The sequence below is a fragment of the Colossoma macropomum genome, unplaced genomic scaffold (assembly GCF_904425465.1).
Source record: "Colossoma macropomum unplaced genomic scaffold, Colossoma_macropomum, whole genome shotgun sequence".
Classification (NCBI taxonomy): Eukaryota; Metazoa; Chordata; class Actinopteri; order Characiformes; family Serrasalmidae; genus Colossoma; species Colossoma macropomum.
In genome coordinates, this window is record NW_023494805.1 from 40,459,210 (window position 1) to 40,476,125 (window position 16,916).

Below are 16,916 nucleotides of genomic sequence, written 5' to 3' on the forward strand. Positions count from 1 at the left end.
TATTAATTAATTAAAAAGATATTTTCACCCTAATTTGTTCATGATCAATTCCTACCTGCTCAGTTCTATCTTTCCTAAATATAATGTTAAATATTCTTTTTAAAGTGTATTATTTAACTCTACTTCTCATGTATTTCTTCTGCAGGGTGGTCAAGGAGGAGATCACGGACGATAACGCCAAACTGCCCTGCTATAACGGCCGTGTGGTGTGCTGGGTGAGTGCACACACACTCATACATCACCTCCAGCTCAGCACAATTCACAGATCCTTTTTGCATAATGAAGGCGAGAAATTAACGATAACGAACCCCACCCCCATCTTGAGGCCGGTGGGGTTTCCACCTGGGAGAAATGAAGCCTCAGCATGCTCCTTGAATATGGACGAGTTCAGGTGGTCCCAAATTTCTCCACTCCGTGTAACGATTCCCGAGGAGCAAGAGCATCTGTGCACTGGATATTTATGCCAAAATAATTGCTGCGAAAGATTTTTTTTTTATCTTACCTTTTAATGTGCGCTGCCTGTCAAAAGTTACTCCTAGCTTCATAAAATGTTTTTAATACAGGGCCACCAATTTGTTGTGAGGTCAGCACTCAGGTATTCAAGTATTTCAGGTGTTTAAACCACCTTTGGCCCAAAAGAGTTTCAATATGAGCTTTTAATAGACATTTGAAAAAGAAAAATGTCAGATCATTATTTCAGGCAAAACTTGTTCTTCATATTGAAGAAGACACTTTGATGAACACAAAGCTGAATGTTGCAGATAAAGAATTAGCACATAGCTTTTTTATGCCAACAAGATCTTTGCGAGCGTCGACTGAAAAGTGCCCAATTTCAATTTATTGTTTTTGTGATGGCACAAAAACCAACGCATACATCTGGCTATTTAGCCTGCAGCCATTTAACGCCACCCATTCACACTGATGTTATAAGGAGTGTTGCAGCCTGGACCTTTTTTGAATGAAACGTGAAACAGAGCAGCCAATCAGAACAGATCTAATTTACATATATCAGTCTTAAAGGCACAGTTACAAAAAAAGCCTGTTTAAATGATGAATCACGACTGTGGCTTTGTTCACTCAGCAGGTAAAAGTGGCCCAAATCCCATCTTTTTCTTCAAATGTCACACAGACGTGTGTCAGTGTGAACAGATAAACACACTGAATCTGACATTTTCAATTCTGATTTGAGACGCTTTCTCTCTAAGCGTATAAACCGGTGTTCATGTTTGTGAAGCTGTTAGCTTAATCTATCTTTGCTTCACTGTCGTTGTTAGCACTTCCCTGATAGCAAGAGAACAGTGGACCACTGTCGGCCCGCTGATGGCAGAGCTCACTTAACTTATATTTTCTTCCTTCCTTTTCTTCTGTCTTACTTCGTAAATTAGTTCAGTAAATAATTTGAATCCAGCCCAGTGTCAGCAGCCACAGCATTTACTATATCATCATTTTATATCAGGCCTAATCATAATTTTTTTTCTCTCAGTTGTTTGTAAAATTTGTGTAAATTTATTTTCTAAAATAAAAGTCTGTGTGCATTTATAATCTGTTTGAGGAGATTAAAAACTAGCCAGCGCTTGTATGGTGGACAGTAATCTGGGTGGTCCGTTGGTGGACCAGCAGTGGCAAACAGTCAGTGGGGTGCCAACCTTATCGAGCCAGTGGACCGATTTGGGTTGAAGTTAGCTTTACACACCACAAGAGAAGTTCATTCTGGCTCACAGATGCAAGTTTATAGATAAAAGACTCCAATCTGAACCGATAAACCTGTTTTTGTGAGCTGTTAGCTTAAGATACTTTTATTTTATATTCTAGTTAGCAGGCTAACATTAGCTTAAGGCTAAACCACCAGCAGTTACGTCTCACTGACGATGCACTGAGGCAAGTCTAGAGGATAAAGATTCAAATCCGAGCGAGTGAAGTCGAGAAACTGGTGCCGGAGTGACAAACACAGAATCCTTTAGATTATTAAAGTCACAGCGGGAGATTATTTTTTGTGTCTGTTCTGCCTCTTCAATCTGTTTAGTCTGTCAGATTGAAAACAAATAAGTACAAAATGTGGCCTGTGCAAAAGCTCTGGCCAATTTTATGTTGTGTTTTATTTTTTTCCGATGCGTTAAACTCAATAAATAATAGAAATTTAAATAAATAAATAAAAATGAAATAAATAAATAGAAATTAAATAAATAGAAAATGTGCATTAATAATGCCATATTTAAGCGTGTTCCCTGTAGACCGTGTGTTAACTTATTAACTCCAAATCGGTACTGGTCATTTGCCTGGCAAATTATTGTAATTGATTAAGATTCTTATATATAAGCAGTAGAATCACCACCTTAACCATGCATTTTAACCATGTGGTGTTTTTCTGTTTCTCTGTGTGAAGCTGGTGTCAGCAGATGGGTCTCACTCAGACGGATGCTCGGTGGCTGAGAGTCAGTCGGAGCGGCCGCCCTCTGGAGAGAGATCGCAGGGCATCGGGGACTCCAGGCCGCCCTCCTTCCAGTCAGTATTACCTACCAAAGTGCTTTTAGTGCTGTCTTGTGGTCTGTGGTTTTGATGTTTCACTGCACCAGATTAACTTTTGTGTGGTGTTCAGGTCTGTGGGACCCGTTTTCAGTGTTTACCAAAAGAAAAAATTATGTGATTTATTATTATTTCAGCCTCAGATTCTTGGCCTTTTCTCATTTTCTGTGAAGAACATATAAAATAACCCATTTTCAGTGTCTTCACTCTGTTCACCCCCCACACATTTATACTACACATGGTGTTGGGTGAACCTGCGGGGAGTAAAAGTGTGGAGGTGCTGTGTCCTTCACTCTGTTCTCCTCCTACGTGGCCTGCTGTTAGTGTGTCTGTGTGTGTGTGTCTGTGTGTGTGTCTGTGTGTGTGTGTGTGTGTGTGTCTGTGTGTGTCTGTGTGTGTGAGGGTGAACAACATGGACAGGCTGCTGACTGGCTACAGCTGCTGAAGGAGAACCCTACGCTGGACACTTGTGATATTTTAAACATCTGGTATTTTTACATAAATTGTTATAGCTGCATTGATTTAAACAAACAATAATGTGGTGGGTCCACCAGACCACCACACACCAACACCACACAAGGGTTGAAAGAAGTGTGTGTCGATCAGCTAAAACATGTTTGGTGTCTAAAGTTTGCTGAAGTTTGCTTCTTTAGTTTTACACCAGGAATACAAGGCTAATGTAGCTAAGCAATGGAAGCTTATAGCTTCTGGTTAGCATTGTGCTAACTGCATAAAAAATCACATGCTTGCCTCAAACAGTGTTGAGCTGTTAAGTAATCTCTGATAGACTTGCTAATATGGTTTTCTAACGCTGTATGACGCACTGTCACTATAAAATAACAGCTGCTGCTGTTTTTAGCCATGCTAACATACTTTTATCCATGTTTATAGATAACAGTGTTTCATACAGTGTCAGAAGCCACCCAGTCAAGTCTGTTTGAGATTATTGAACAACACCTGGCCGGTGTAACAAAACAATAGCCTTGGAGCTCCAGTGCAAAACTGAAGAGGCAAACATGTCTGACTGGTCGATTACATTTTGTTTAAGAGGGAAAAACTGTATAAATATCGCTGCTTTCGGAACAAAACCACATGCTTTCATGGTGATTGGACAAACAGAAACGGCCCAACATCACTTGGAAAAATGTCTGGTTCCATTGACTTATATTAAAAGTAAACTGTGTTTTTTCCCTTTTCCTGTAGAGTTCTCATTTTGGAGATACGAGGTTTTGTTCCGACAGCAGCGATATACTTTTGCACTGAACTGTTTCTTTACGATTTTAAAACGCTCTACTGGTTTGCCTAATTAGCAGTGAGTAACATGGAAGGAAAAAAGGAAAAATAATCTTTTTAATAATCTCTTTCCTTTAATTTCCTTTAATTTATCCATGCAGTCCAAAAGCTGCAGGCAGCCGGCATGGTGTGGACGATGAGACGGAAACGGACTCGGTGGTGTCCCACAGGAGAGAGAGAGACAGACCCCGAAAGAAACATTCGCACGATCATTCAAGTACGGCCACACCTCCTCCTCGCTTTTCTCTCTTCGTCTCCTTCTGAGTCTTTTAGATTTACTGTAGTATTTAAATAATAAAGTTTCTAAATGTTCCCTTCGTTCCAAATATGGAAACTAAACAGACTGTTTGGAATTTATTGTTTTTGAGATGTCACAAAAAACATTTACATATTATATTTAAGCAATAGAACACGAGAGGGAGTGTGTTATCGCGAAATAACATCACGGCTGTGATTTGATCGCAGACACTAGCCGAAGGCAACAGTTAAATAAAGTAAGAAGTAAATAAACTGGGCCGTGAACGCGGCATTTAATATGTTTTAATGTTCGCAGTTCCTTTGGCCGAATTATAGTTCCTTAACAAGCAGCTTGTTGCTACGTCAGAGTAACGAGCTCCGCCCACTCGCTGCAGAGTCTGCTGTAAGCCTCGCCTTTTGAAGTTGGGACTGAGACATAGAACTGCCACAATATCAAGTTTAGCTCAGTTTTGTCAGTTTTTGCCAGATCAGTATTAATGTTGTTTTGTTCCAGCCAGTCTGTAAAGCATCTTACAGCCCATTTAGTTTGGCGAATGGTGTTGGGTTCATTTCTGGCTGATTCCAGGTTGTTTAGCTGTTCTTCTGTTACAGCTGCCGACTGAAAAGCTGCTCAGTGGTGATGACAGTTTAGGAATTTAGTGTCGTCTCATCTTCAGAGTCTGACCAAATCGGCTGTCGGTCAAATGTGATCTTAAAAGTGTCCATTTTCTGTTTGTGGCAAACTAAGAAGTAAAAACGTTCAAATGTCTTGAGCGTCTCCTACAGCAGTCAAAGTCGTTGCTTAGCAACGGCGTCTCAGGAAAGTGATAGTGTTTGTGAAAAACACGTGATGTTATGGTGAAATAACAGCACAGTTAGAACCCCTCTCAACCAATCAGCTTGCGTGGCCGGAGCTAACTGTTGTATAACCACCTATTGTGCCTACAGCAGTTTAGCTCTGCCCACATGCTGAAGTTGTCAGGAGTGTTTCAGTCTGCACAGCTTTTTGAAGGAGGCACAGTCAAGGCAGAGTACCAGGCCTGGTTTACATTTCCCTCTTAAAGGCACAGCTTTAAAAACAGCATGTTTAGCTTGGCTGCTCTGTGCTGTGCCTCATATAAGAAGCAGTCCAGCGTGAATCGGTAGAGCTAAACTGCTGTGGGATGAATAGGTGGATAGATGTAAATGTTTTGTTTTTTGTGACATCACAGGGTATATTTAAATGCAGTGTTTTTCAGAAAATCAAAATGGGCTTTAAATGCATGTATGTACTGGAAGTGAAACTTTATCAGCTGTTTTATAAAAAAAAAAAAAGTAAGAAAATTCAGTTTTGCATAATATGGCTCTATTTTAAACACACATTACTTATTTGTTTTCGCACAGCAAGGTAACAGCTAACAGTTGGCTGGGAAGTTTCTTCTCCTCTGAGTGCACTCAGTGTTGTGTACACTCAGTAACCATGGGGACTTTTTCAGGCACACTATAAGGGGGAGATTCCAGCTGCATTTATTAAGTTTGCCCAAGTTAAGATAAAGTAGATCAAGCATTGTGAAATTTGGCTAAAGGAATGTGTGCAGTCTCATGTCCCGCTGTAAGCTCATGGTGGGTAACAGCAGGGAAATTCAGGGGGAAATTCTCATGGCTGGCTGTATGAAAGCCTCTTTGATGAACAACGAAGATGTCTGGAGCACATTAAGGCCCAGTCCCATTTCTTATTTTACCCTACCTCTTGTTTTCGAGTGTCATCTTGCACCTTGGAACTGAGTTATAAGGGGTAGTGGTTGAAATCTTCCCTATGAAATGGGACCCTCAAATAAAAAGAGCATAACTTCATTAACAGCTACCAGCGCTGCTCTGTAGGCGACCCTGCCAGTCTGCAGTGACAGCAGAGGAGGGTAAAGTTCAGCTCCTCACTGCTGGGCTTTAGTTACATTTAGGGCATCATATGCCTTCAAAGAGGGGCAATTATTTATTATCACCCCCCCTAATTCTTCAGTGATATGAGGCTGAAGTCAGATATTCACCAGCTTCTTGTTCGGATTTTCCCGTTCCACCTTAAATGCAGCAGTTATAGCCAGAGGCGCCAGAATGTAAATGCTGCACCATTTAAGGTGGAACTGGAAACTTAGTTAGCTACTGAGACATCAGCATATTGTTAGCAGTTTTTTATGTTTGTTATTAAAAAAAGCACACTAATACATTGAAATGTCGTTAAACAAAGATAATACAGTGGTTATCGTAATTTTTTAACAGAGAAAATTCTCACATTTGTGTGTTTCTTTGGTCTCTTGTTCAGCCAACTTTCCAGTTTTTCTTTTTGTTTTCTCATAACTCTCTGTTTGGAGTCTCTGAAAAACCTCCTTTTGGAGGGCCATGTAGCCCCAACACTTCGCCCTACCCCTCTATCTCAACAACAATCAGGACACCCTACCCCTAGACGTGAACATGCAAAACAGAGGGCTAAGGGCGAAGTGGTAGGGGTGAGGGGTGGAATGGGATTGGGTCTCACTCATACTAGTGTGTAGAACATGCATATACTGTTCATGTTTCTATTCAATATCTACATTTATGGCCAATCAGGTAATTAATGATTTATGTATAGTGTGTGAATTTGACAGTCTAACAAATTAGCTATTGTCCATCATTATAAAAAGCTCTTGTTGCTGCCCTCTGTAGGTGGGAGGATGAATGGCTACTCACGGGTGGGCAGAGGGATGGACATGGGTGGCTACGACAGTCGCTCTTCTCTCATGAGCAGTGAGCTGGAGTCCAGCAGCTGCTTCGACTCTGACGACGACGGATCCACCAGCCGGTGCGTCTCTCAGCTCGCTGGAGCTTTATTTTCTACATTCCGGCCTCTAGAGCACGACTGAAGGCCTGATTCTAACATTGGTGATGGGAGAACAATCTGGAGTAATGTGAATGACGAGTAGAATAATCTAGAACGGTGTGATTGGGGGAGAGCTTTCTAGAACAGTGTGAATGAGGAGAGCATTCTAGAACAGCAAATGGAGGAGAACAGTGTAGAAAAGTGTGGTAGAGGGGGAGAAGATTCTAGAACCGTGTAAAGAAGGGGAGGAGATTTTAGAGCCGTGTTCATGAGGGAGAGAAGGTTCTAAAAGTGGGGAGAGAACTATATGTATGAATGAGGGAAGAACGTTTTAGTACAGTGTGAATGAGGAGGAGAAGATTCTAGAGCAGCAAATGGAGAACAGTCTAGACCAGTGTGGTAAAGGGGAGAAGATTCTAGAACAGTGTGAATGAGGAGAACATTATAGAACAGCAAATAGAGGAGAACACTCTAGACCAGTGTGGCAGAGGGGAGAAGATTCTAGGACAGTGTGAATGGAGGGCGACGATTCTAGAACAGTGTGAATGGGGGAGAACATTTTAGAACAGTGTGAATGAGGGAAGATTCTAAAACAGTGTGAATGCTGAGAGAATTCTAGAACAGTGAATGGAGGAGAACAAGATTAGATTCCAGAACAGTGTTAATGGGGAGAGCATTCTAGGACGGTGTAAATGGAGAATGAACATTCTAGAACAGTGGGAATGCGGTGAACATTCTAGAACAATGTGAATGGGAGAACACTTAAGGACCGTGTGAATTGGGGGAAGAAAGGTACTAGAACAATGTGAATGGGGAAAGAACGGTTCTATAACAGTGTGAATTGGGGGAAGAAATGTTCTAGAACAGTGTGAATTGGGAAAGAACGGTTCTATAACAGTGTGAATTGGGGAAGAAATGTTCTAGAACAGTGTGAATTGGGTAAGAAAGGTTCTAGGGCAGTGTGAAGGGGGGAAGAAACGTTCTGGGACAGTGTGAATTGGAGGAAGAAAGGTTCGAGAACAGTGTGAATGGGGGGGAAGGAAAGGTTTTAGAATAGTATGAATGGGGGAAAGGTTCTAGAAAGGTTCCGGTCCTGGATTTCATATTTGCTGTTAATTAACTGAACTGACATAACTAATCGTCAACCTAGAGTCACAGCTATCAGCGATTACGAAGTCCAGACCTTCAGTCTGGTTTCCAGTCTTGGATTTTCCTGGGGTCTCCCAACGGTCCCACTTAGGAATAGCACATGAACAAATGTTTGCATTTGCTGCGCCGCTGTGCTCTGGATTTCAAAGAGCAACACCAAGACTTGATTTATTCAACACAGTTTAGAAGCCCTGCTCAGCACACAAACATTTTGTCTGAGACTTTTTGTTTTATGCTTTTGTTAACTGTTTCATTTCCTCATATTTCTCAAAAGAACAGCCGAGACGCTCCAGTAGAGGAGCTGCTTTGTTTACTAGCCTTAAATGTCAACTCCAGCTTGATCTTCAGCTGAGCATTCACCATAGCGTCCATCAACACCATACAGAAAAATTGACCAGTTCCATGTATGCATTGTCTACTCAACTTGGCCACTTTCTGTATACTACATATAATGTAGAAATCAGTTATCGCAGTTGGTGTTTGGTCTACAGTTGGGACTGAATGTTCTTTTAGCTGAGCTGAGTGAACAGACTGGAAGTTCAGGAGTTGTGGTGCCAGAAGTAATGAGTCAGAGAACACGATACAGCTTTTACTCAAACTGGCAGCACTTCAGAGAAAGTGGCCGCAAGCTACCACTGCAAATTGTTATCATAATGGTTTTTGCATGGACTTCACAGAAAAGATGCAATAATTAAATGAGCCAAATGACGTTTAGTTGTGTGCTTTAGTATTTTGGACTGGGTTTCCCAAAAGCATCTTAGAATTAGGATCATCTGAACTGCAAGAGGGAGTGTTTAGTGTGATACTACCTCTACCATTTAAGAATCATCTCTCTGCTAAGCTTTCGGGACATCCAGCCCTGTTCGATGAGTCGGGGTGTTCATGTGCACCAACAGAAAATTATTTTGATTAGAATTTAATTTTGGTGAGGGTAGTCGAAATCACAGTGAAGTATAATGTACTGTGGTAATATAATGGAAATAAAGAGAGCCCATATCTTTTTAACGTTTTATTTATGTTCCCTGAGGAACATTAATTTTTACTTGACCGTTTTCTAACATTGCTTTTATATAGAATTAAACAGGCATGGCTTTAAGAGATGTATGTGTGAATGAGCTCTGTTCTGATTGGCTTCCCTGTGTTGTGAATCATGAAGTAATCCAGGCTGAAACACTAATTACACCGATCAGGCATAACATTCTGACCACCTCCTTGTTTCTACACTCATTGTCCATTTTATCAGCTCCACTTACTATATAGGTGCACTTTGTAGTTCTACAGTTACAGACTGTAGTCCATCTGTTTCTCTGCATACTTTCTTAGCCCCCTTTTACCCTGTTCTTCAGTGGTCAGGACCCCCATGGACCCTCACAGAGCAGGTACTATTTGGGTGGTGGATCATTCTCAGCACTGCAGTAACACTGACGTGGTGGTGGTGTGTTAGTGTGTTGCGCTGGTACAAGTGGATCAGACACAGCAGTGCTGCTGGAGTTTTTAAACACTGTGTCCACTCACTGTCCACTCTATTAGACATTCCTACCTTGTCAGTCCACCTTGTAGATGTAAAGTCAGAGACGATAGCTCATCTGCTGCTGCAGATGTTTGTGTTGGTCATCCTCTAGTCCTTCATCAGTGGTCACAGGACACTGTTAGCTGGATATTTTTGGTTGGTGGACTATTCTGAGTCCAGCCGTGACACTGAGGTGTTTAAAAACTCCAGCAGCACTGCTGTGTCTGATCCACTCAGACCAGCGCAACACACACTAACACACCACCACCACGTCAGTGTTACTGCAGTGCTGTAAACTGCACCTGTATAGTAAGTGGAGCTGAACTGCTTTAGGCCGCATAGGTGGATAGATATAAATTAATTTATATACAAATAAATTTATGGCATCGCAAAAACAGTGAATTCATAACGGGCTGTTTTTGTAGCTTAGTTTTCATATATGCAGTGTGTGGAGTGAGAAGTGAACAGTATGTATGTTGTTGTGTTTTAATGTTTATTTTAGTATATATATATATCAAGCATGGTTTATTCTAAGATATGAAAGCTACCAGGTAGGTGGATCTGAAGTTCACTAACTCTGAAAATGTGTAGATGAAGTGGGTTTTCTGGGCTGAGCGGTTTAGTCAGGCTTGTGTGGTCTGCTTTGAGGTTTCTGCTCCTCTGATGGGTCCAAGGCCTCCACTGAGAGCAGCTGTTGTGTTTGGTGTCGAGTCGTACACAGATGGTCCTCTCCCTCAACTGAGAGGCTGCACAGTAAAGCACAGTCAAAGCCTAATAGATGGACCGAAAGTGTTTGGCCAGGCAGGGCAGTTAGTAAGTGTGTACCGATTTCAGTACAGTGCCTGAACAAAATCAGAACGTTTAAAGCAGTGTAATGGAATATAACAGGCTCATATAATGGAAAACCATTTTTTTCTTTTTTCGATTAAACGTTTGGTCTACTACATAAAAATGTTAACGTTTCTCCCCCGCTACATACAGTACTAATAAATAATGGAACCTTATAGTATATGGTGGACCAGATTTGCCAAAATGAAAAGTAAATAAAATAAAACAATAAATGGCTCAGTAAATAAATCAATAAAAATAACCAAATAAAGTATATATTGCTTATTTTGATTGTAATTATACACATTTTCTTTTTCTGAAGTTATATATTTTTCAATGTATTTATTTATATTTTAATATTTATATTTTTTCCATATCCAAATTTAATGGTTGTTCGCTTTATTTTATTCATGTATGTATTTATTTATTTGTGCATTAATTCATTTATTAATTTTTTCATTAATTTATTTATTTAATTCTGTATTTCTTCGTTCATATGATAATGAGGGGGGCGTGTTGACGATGAACCACCTCCTCCACAGTTCTGAACACTACGGGGTTGAACTCTGCATCAGCCGATGCAAAAAAATGTACCACACTGTCCTCCACAGCCTCCAGACGAAAGAGTAAATAATCCATACCTGCATTTTCAGCCAGATCAGCCGAGACTCACAGATCTCTGACTGTCTGCTGCTGTAAGAAGCCGTTACTGTACTGTCTTGTCCTTAGTTACCGCTGAGAGAGCAAGACATGAACAGTCGATCTACAGAATCTGATATCAATCAACCAATAGGAATATTAAGACGCCGTGACATCATTGATTGAAACAAATAAATTGCAAAAAATAAATAAATACAAAAATTAGTGAGGAGGGGAAATTACTACATAGACACATAAGTAAATGCAGACATATTAATTTATGTAAGGTTTTATTTATTAATATATTAATTTATGTACATTTATTTTTATGTAGATTTATCATTATTCTTTGCAATTCTAATTCATATATTCATTTACTAAGTCGTTTATTTTTTATTTTATTTATTTTTCATTTTTGCAAATCTGGTCCCCCATAGTTAGCGTGGTGATAACTACATGCCTAAATCATCACAATCTGGCCTCAAACTGTAAAGGAATCTCAAATAGACTTGCGTTGTTTATGACACTATGAAGGAAAATTCAGGCTTCTAGATGTCTGCTACTGTTTTAGCTATGCGGTGTTCATGTGTGATGGTCATTAAAACCACTGGTCATGTTTAAAGATGACAGTAAATCCTAGACGTTTGGGTTGATGGCGAAATTATAAAATATGGTACAAGAAAAGGGAAAATTCCTGAAGAAAATGCACAATGATTGTGTAGCTTAAGCAATTCCCTAGGTGGTTTCTGTGGTAGTTTGGGTAGTTGCTAGGTTGTTGCTAAGCTTTTGCTGTAGTATAGGTGGTTGGTTTGGTATCTCTGGCAGTTATGTGGTTGACATGGCATTCCAGGTGGTTGCTAAGGTATTGCTAGGCAGTTGCTATGGTATCTTAGGTGGTTGCTGAGAGGTTTATGTGCTATTACAGGTGGTTGGTAGGGCGTTGCTAGGTAGTTGCTAGGTGGTTGCTAAGCTTTTGCTGTTGTATAGGTGGTTGGTATGGTATCTCTGGCAGTTATGTGGTTGACATGGCATTTCAGGTGGTTGCTAAGGTATTGCTAGGCCGTTGCTATGGTATCTTAGGTGGTTGCTGAGTGGTTTCTGTGCTATTACAGGTGGTTGGTAGGGCGTTGTTAGACTGTTGCTAGGCTGTTGCTATATTATAGGTGGTTGCTGTGGTATCTTAGACTGTTGATATGTGGTTGACATGGCATTCCAATTGGTTCTTAAGGCGTTGCTAGGCAATTGCTGTGGTATCTTAGGTGGTTGCTGAGGTTTATTTGCTTTTACAGCTGGTTGGTAGGGTGTTGCTGGGCAGTTGATGGGTTGTTGCTGGGCAGTTGATGGGTTGTTGCTGGGTTGTTGCAGGGGTGTTCCAGGTGGTTGCTAGGGTGTTACGCATTTCACAATCGCTAATCATAAAATGTGTTTATAATATATAAATGATACTTGATTATTTTGGGATACACAGTACATATCAAACCTCAATAAATTAATCATCATGATCAGTTGGAACAGATTTCTTTTACCCACAGTGTGCATCACTGCATCCCATTAAACAGGACCAGTTATCCATAGCACTTAAGATTTTTTTTTTTTATGATACATGCAGTTGGTCGGTGTTCTTTGAGTATTAATATCTGTGATCTGCCTAGAAAAGTTAGTCGTGACATTACTTATTGAGGTAACACCGTCACCGTCTGATACTCATGTCAGTCTTTGACAAAGTCAGGGTGAAATGGTAGCGAGCAGTGATGTGATGTGTTATTCTGTGACGTGCAGCTTCAGCAGTGTGACGGAGCAGAGCGGTTCCTCGCGCCTGATGAGACGACATCGCCGTCGGCGACGGAAACCAAAAGCTCATCACATGGAGAGGGTGAGGCAGTGGAGGAAAATACTCAAGTGTAGAAATGTAATTCAAACAGACGTGTGCAAGCTGATGTGCTCTCGCTTTTTTTTGTCTTTCTTTCTAGTCTTCATCTTTCAGCAGCATCACAGACTCCACAATGTCCCTGAATATAATCACTGTCACTTTAAACATGGGTGAGTATTTCCCATCTGTGTGCATTGAGATGACTATACAATATATAATCATTTTAATAGATAATAGATATATATAATAGATAAACAGTGTAGTATATAATCTCACAAGCTCACTGTAGGATAGGGAAACATTCCCATTTTGCCTTAATTTTTTTATTATTATTATTATTACTATTACTATTCTTGTTATGTACATTCTTCATTGGCAGGTCTGAGTCTTCACCTATGACTTTTCTGTCTTTTTAATGTCAAAAAAATAGCAGAAATGTGGCAAAAATATAAAGTTAAAGCTTTTTCTTTCCACAAAAGACACACACAACAATAATTTTTCATCAAATTCAAATCATAGTAAAATATCTCCTATTTACAAACACAAATGTGGTCTGGATTGAAAGTTAAGAATCTGCCTTTTCTAATTAAAGAATGAACTCTAATCTTACCTGTAGTGTGTCGCTCCCTCGCCTCATCTCATTCTCTCTCTCCTTTTATTGTAGAGAAGTATAACTTCCTGGGCATCAGTATCGTCGGGCAGAGTAACGAACGAGGCGACGGTGGAATCTACATCGGCTCCATCATGAAGGGCGGCGCTGTGGCGGCTGATGGACGAATCGAACCTGGAGACATGCTGCTGCAGGTGAGGGCGGGGCTTGGCCTTTTGACCCCCATGCAAAAAAAAAGAGCACAGATATGGAAAGATGATCAAAGTGATAGTCATGACTGTATTAGATATTCTTATTACTTTGCATCTAGCTGTATAGATTATCTTAGTTAACCTTGATTAATTCCACCAATATTTCAATTTGTGCATAGTTTAATCACTGAGATGAAAACAAAGTCATTCAGAGTCATGTGGTTCATTTCTTTACAGTGGTGCTGATAGGTACCAGGGCTCGCAATGTCTAAAATAGTCGTTTTATTTACAAGCCGGAAGGAGGCGTGTCTTCAGAGTTTTCGTATAAAACGTTGCTAATTATAAAATATTGGTTAAGTTTTCTTTGGTGTACAGTTTTGCTTTAGAATGTCCTGTATGTAACTTGCCACCATGCTTGTATTAAAAAAAAAAACAAAAAAAAAACATTTTATTATTAATGTGGCACCAATGTTATGTTAGCTTGACACTAACATGACATTGTAATTCCATTGCACAAACGACCTCAGAAGCTTCCATGGCCCACAATATTTAGCCGATCTGGTTGTTTTTTGCCTAATGAGAGCTGATCTTAATTGGCAGCTACTGGATGTCAGGCTGGAGAGGAAAGCTACACAAAGCTGTCTCAATTCGACAGGTTTAGATACCTGTTTGCCTGTTTAGTCTCCGTGAGATGGTGTAAATTGTTGGGTTTCAAAGCTCCATTTGAAAAGACCTTAGCAAACTCGACAGAGCGGTAGTTTTCAGTTCTCATGCACATGAAGTCCAGCGCATGTCCTCACTGCTGTGTTTTCTTCGTTTCGATTTATGCTTGGTCTTGTCGGTTTTCTAAGTCGAAGATACGGTGGCCTCTTCGCTTGTAGATGGCCCAGCCTCAGTCTCAGTGAAGCATTTAACTTTGACTTGCACTGAAAATATAACTGGCTAGTATTTTGCCTGAACAATCAATGAGTTTGACACAAACGTTTATTTTTCCAAATAATCAAAAACCGTCATATTTAAAATGCTATTTGGAATTTTTGCATTTTCAAAAAAACTGATGGCCATAGGCCCCCTAACAGTACCACCACAGCCCACTTGGGGCCCATGTCCCACAGGTTGAAAACCATGTTGTAGACAATCTATATAGTAACACAAGTAACGCAATTGTTAGTTCTTAAGTCATTAAATGTTGTGTGACTACAAGAATTTAAACTGTAGTGCATTACACTACTTCACACCAGGAAAAAGCAAGTACTTTACTCTTACAGCGTAATTCAAACACTGATCTTCCTTTTGCAGGTAAATGATATTAACTTCGAGAACATGTGCAATGACGATGCAGTCCGAGTGCTGAGGGACATCGTGCACAAGCCCGGGTGAGTCACACGTGGCGTTATTTCAGAGAGTAATCACATGCTGCGGTTCTGTCTGTATAGATACTTATCCTGTTTTATTTTGTGTCTTTCCTATTGTGTGCGTGTTTTTTCAGACCTGTCTCTCTGACGGTAGCGAAGTGCTGGGATCCGAACCCCAACAGCTGTTTCGCTCTGCCCAGGAGTGAGTGTGAACTTTAATTACAAAACGACTTACTTTGGCTCTTATGAATGAGGGCTGAAGGATTAGTGGAGGAGTTGTTTAGCTTTGTTTTAGCTTCTTAGCTATCTGGTCAGCCTAGTTCTGATTAAGAAAATAAGTCGCCAGCCCCTTTAAACTGAACCAGGCAGTTCAGTGAATAATCAAGGATTATTCCATTAACAGCACAAGGGGTTTAGTGACTTAACGCAGTAATACAGACTTCAGTTGCCGTGAGGTGGTCACAGGTGTGTGAATACAGGTCGTCGTTGCAAGCTTATGTGTTACATTGAAACAAAGTAAGACACTCCCTCAGATATGTTTGAAATGGTTCCTTTCATTTCTATAAGAAAAACCACATAGATCCAAACCCTAGCATTGCGCTTAGTGATGGGAGGAGAGGGGAGACCATCCTATTCACCCACAGAGAGAGAGTTGGTCTCCAGGCTACAGGCTGCGGCATCCCTGGGGATCTCCCAAAAATAGTGTCACCAGTTAAACCACAGTCCTTTTGTAGGTGGTTATACTTCACTGTAACCATGACTGGTAAGATTAACAGCACATTCAAGGCTGTGAGAAAAGAACAGTACATGTTAGAGCAGCTAGACTCCATAATGTGGTCATTTTGGTAAAAGTAGTCCCAATGAGCGAAACAGACCACTGTCTGTCATTCTGTGTAGATACTGAACATGAAGGGATTTTACTGCTGTATTTACTGGCAGCCTATTGTGTTTTATCTAAACTAGATTAGCTTTACGAACTTTATTGCTCTCTCTGGTTGTCATAGCTACAAGACAAATATCGGATCAAACTCTGTTGCAGATACTGAGACTAAAGGACTCGAAATGGTATCAGAACATCATAAAATGGTTCTTAAGAATGTGCTTTAGATGGTTCTGTATAGAACCTTTTTGAAAAGGGTTCTATATAGCAAGCAAGCAAAGTTTATTTATATAGTGCTTTTACAACAGATGTTGTCACAAAGCAGCTTTACAGAAAAATCAGTATTACAGAAAGAAAAATCCGGGTCCAAACCCCTATGACCTGGCGACAGTGGCAAGGAAAAACTCCCTAAGATCAGGAGGAAGAAACCTTGAGAGGAACCAAGACTCAGAAGGGGAACCCATCCTCCTCTGGTCGATATATATCACTATATAGCACCCGAAAGGGTTCTTCTATAGTTACAGTGTCAAGCTTATAACAGTAGAAGAACAATTTTGGGTGCTATATAGAACACTTATTAAAATTGTTTGGTATAGAACCAACTACAGCACATTCTTAAGAACCTTTTCATGATGCACAGCACCCTTCAGTCACGCAAAGGGTTCTTTGAGTGTTCATTGTTCTTTATAGAACCATTTATTTTACTAAAGAACCCTTGAAGAACCATCTTTTTTTTAACGAGTGTAGATTGAGACATTCTGAATATTCCTGGTGCTTTCTTTCTTTTTCAGGTGAACCCATCCGACCGATCGACCCTGCAGCCTGGGTGTCCCACACCGCAGCCATGACGGGCATCTACCCCCCGTACGGCATGAGCCCCTCCATGAGCACAGTGACCTCCACCAGCTCCTCCATCTCCAGCTCCATCCCTGAGACCGAACGTAAGGGGCAGAGATTATTTACTGTCTAAACTGACCAGACAATAACGAGAATGTTTAAAA

The 16,916-nt window shown here is 40.5% G+C and overlaps 1 protein-coding gene across 1 annotated transcript in view; it reads left to right on the forward strand.

Moving 5' to 3' along the window:
- dvl3a (dishevelled segment polarity protein 3a) overlaps positions 1 to 16,916 on the forward strand; it is a 31,552-nt gene that overhangs the window by 9,606 nt on the left and 5,030 nt on the right. Inside the window, exons 2-11 of the mRNA XM_036597483.1 lie at positions 146 to 215; positions 2,384 to 2,502; positions 3,918 to 4,033; positions 6,730 to 6,865; positions 12,789 to 12,882; positions 12,980 to 13,049; positions 13,544 to 13,683; positions 14,980 to 15,056; positions 15,170 to 15,237; positions 16,707 to 16,856. Coding sequence (XP_036453376.1) covers positions 146 to 215; positions 2,384 to 2,502; positions 3,918 to 4,033; positions 6,730 to 6,865; positions 12,789 to 12,882; positions 12,980 to 13,049; positions 13,544 to 13,683; positions 14,980 to 15,056; positions 15,170 to 15,237; positions 16,707 to 16,856 — 1,040 coding nt within the window. The remainder of the gene's footprint in view (positions 1 to 145; positions 216 to 2,383; positions 2,503 to 3,917; positions 4,034 to 6,729; positions 6,866 to 12,788; positions 12,883 to 12,979; positions 13,050 to 13,543; positions 13,684 to 14,979; positions 15,057 to 15,169; positions 15,238 to 16,706; positions 16,857 to 16,916) is intronic.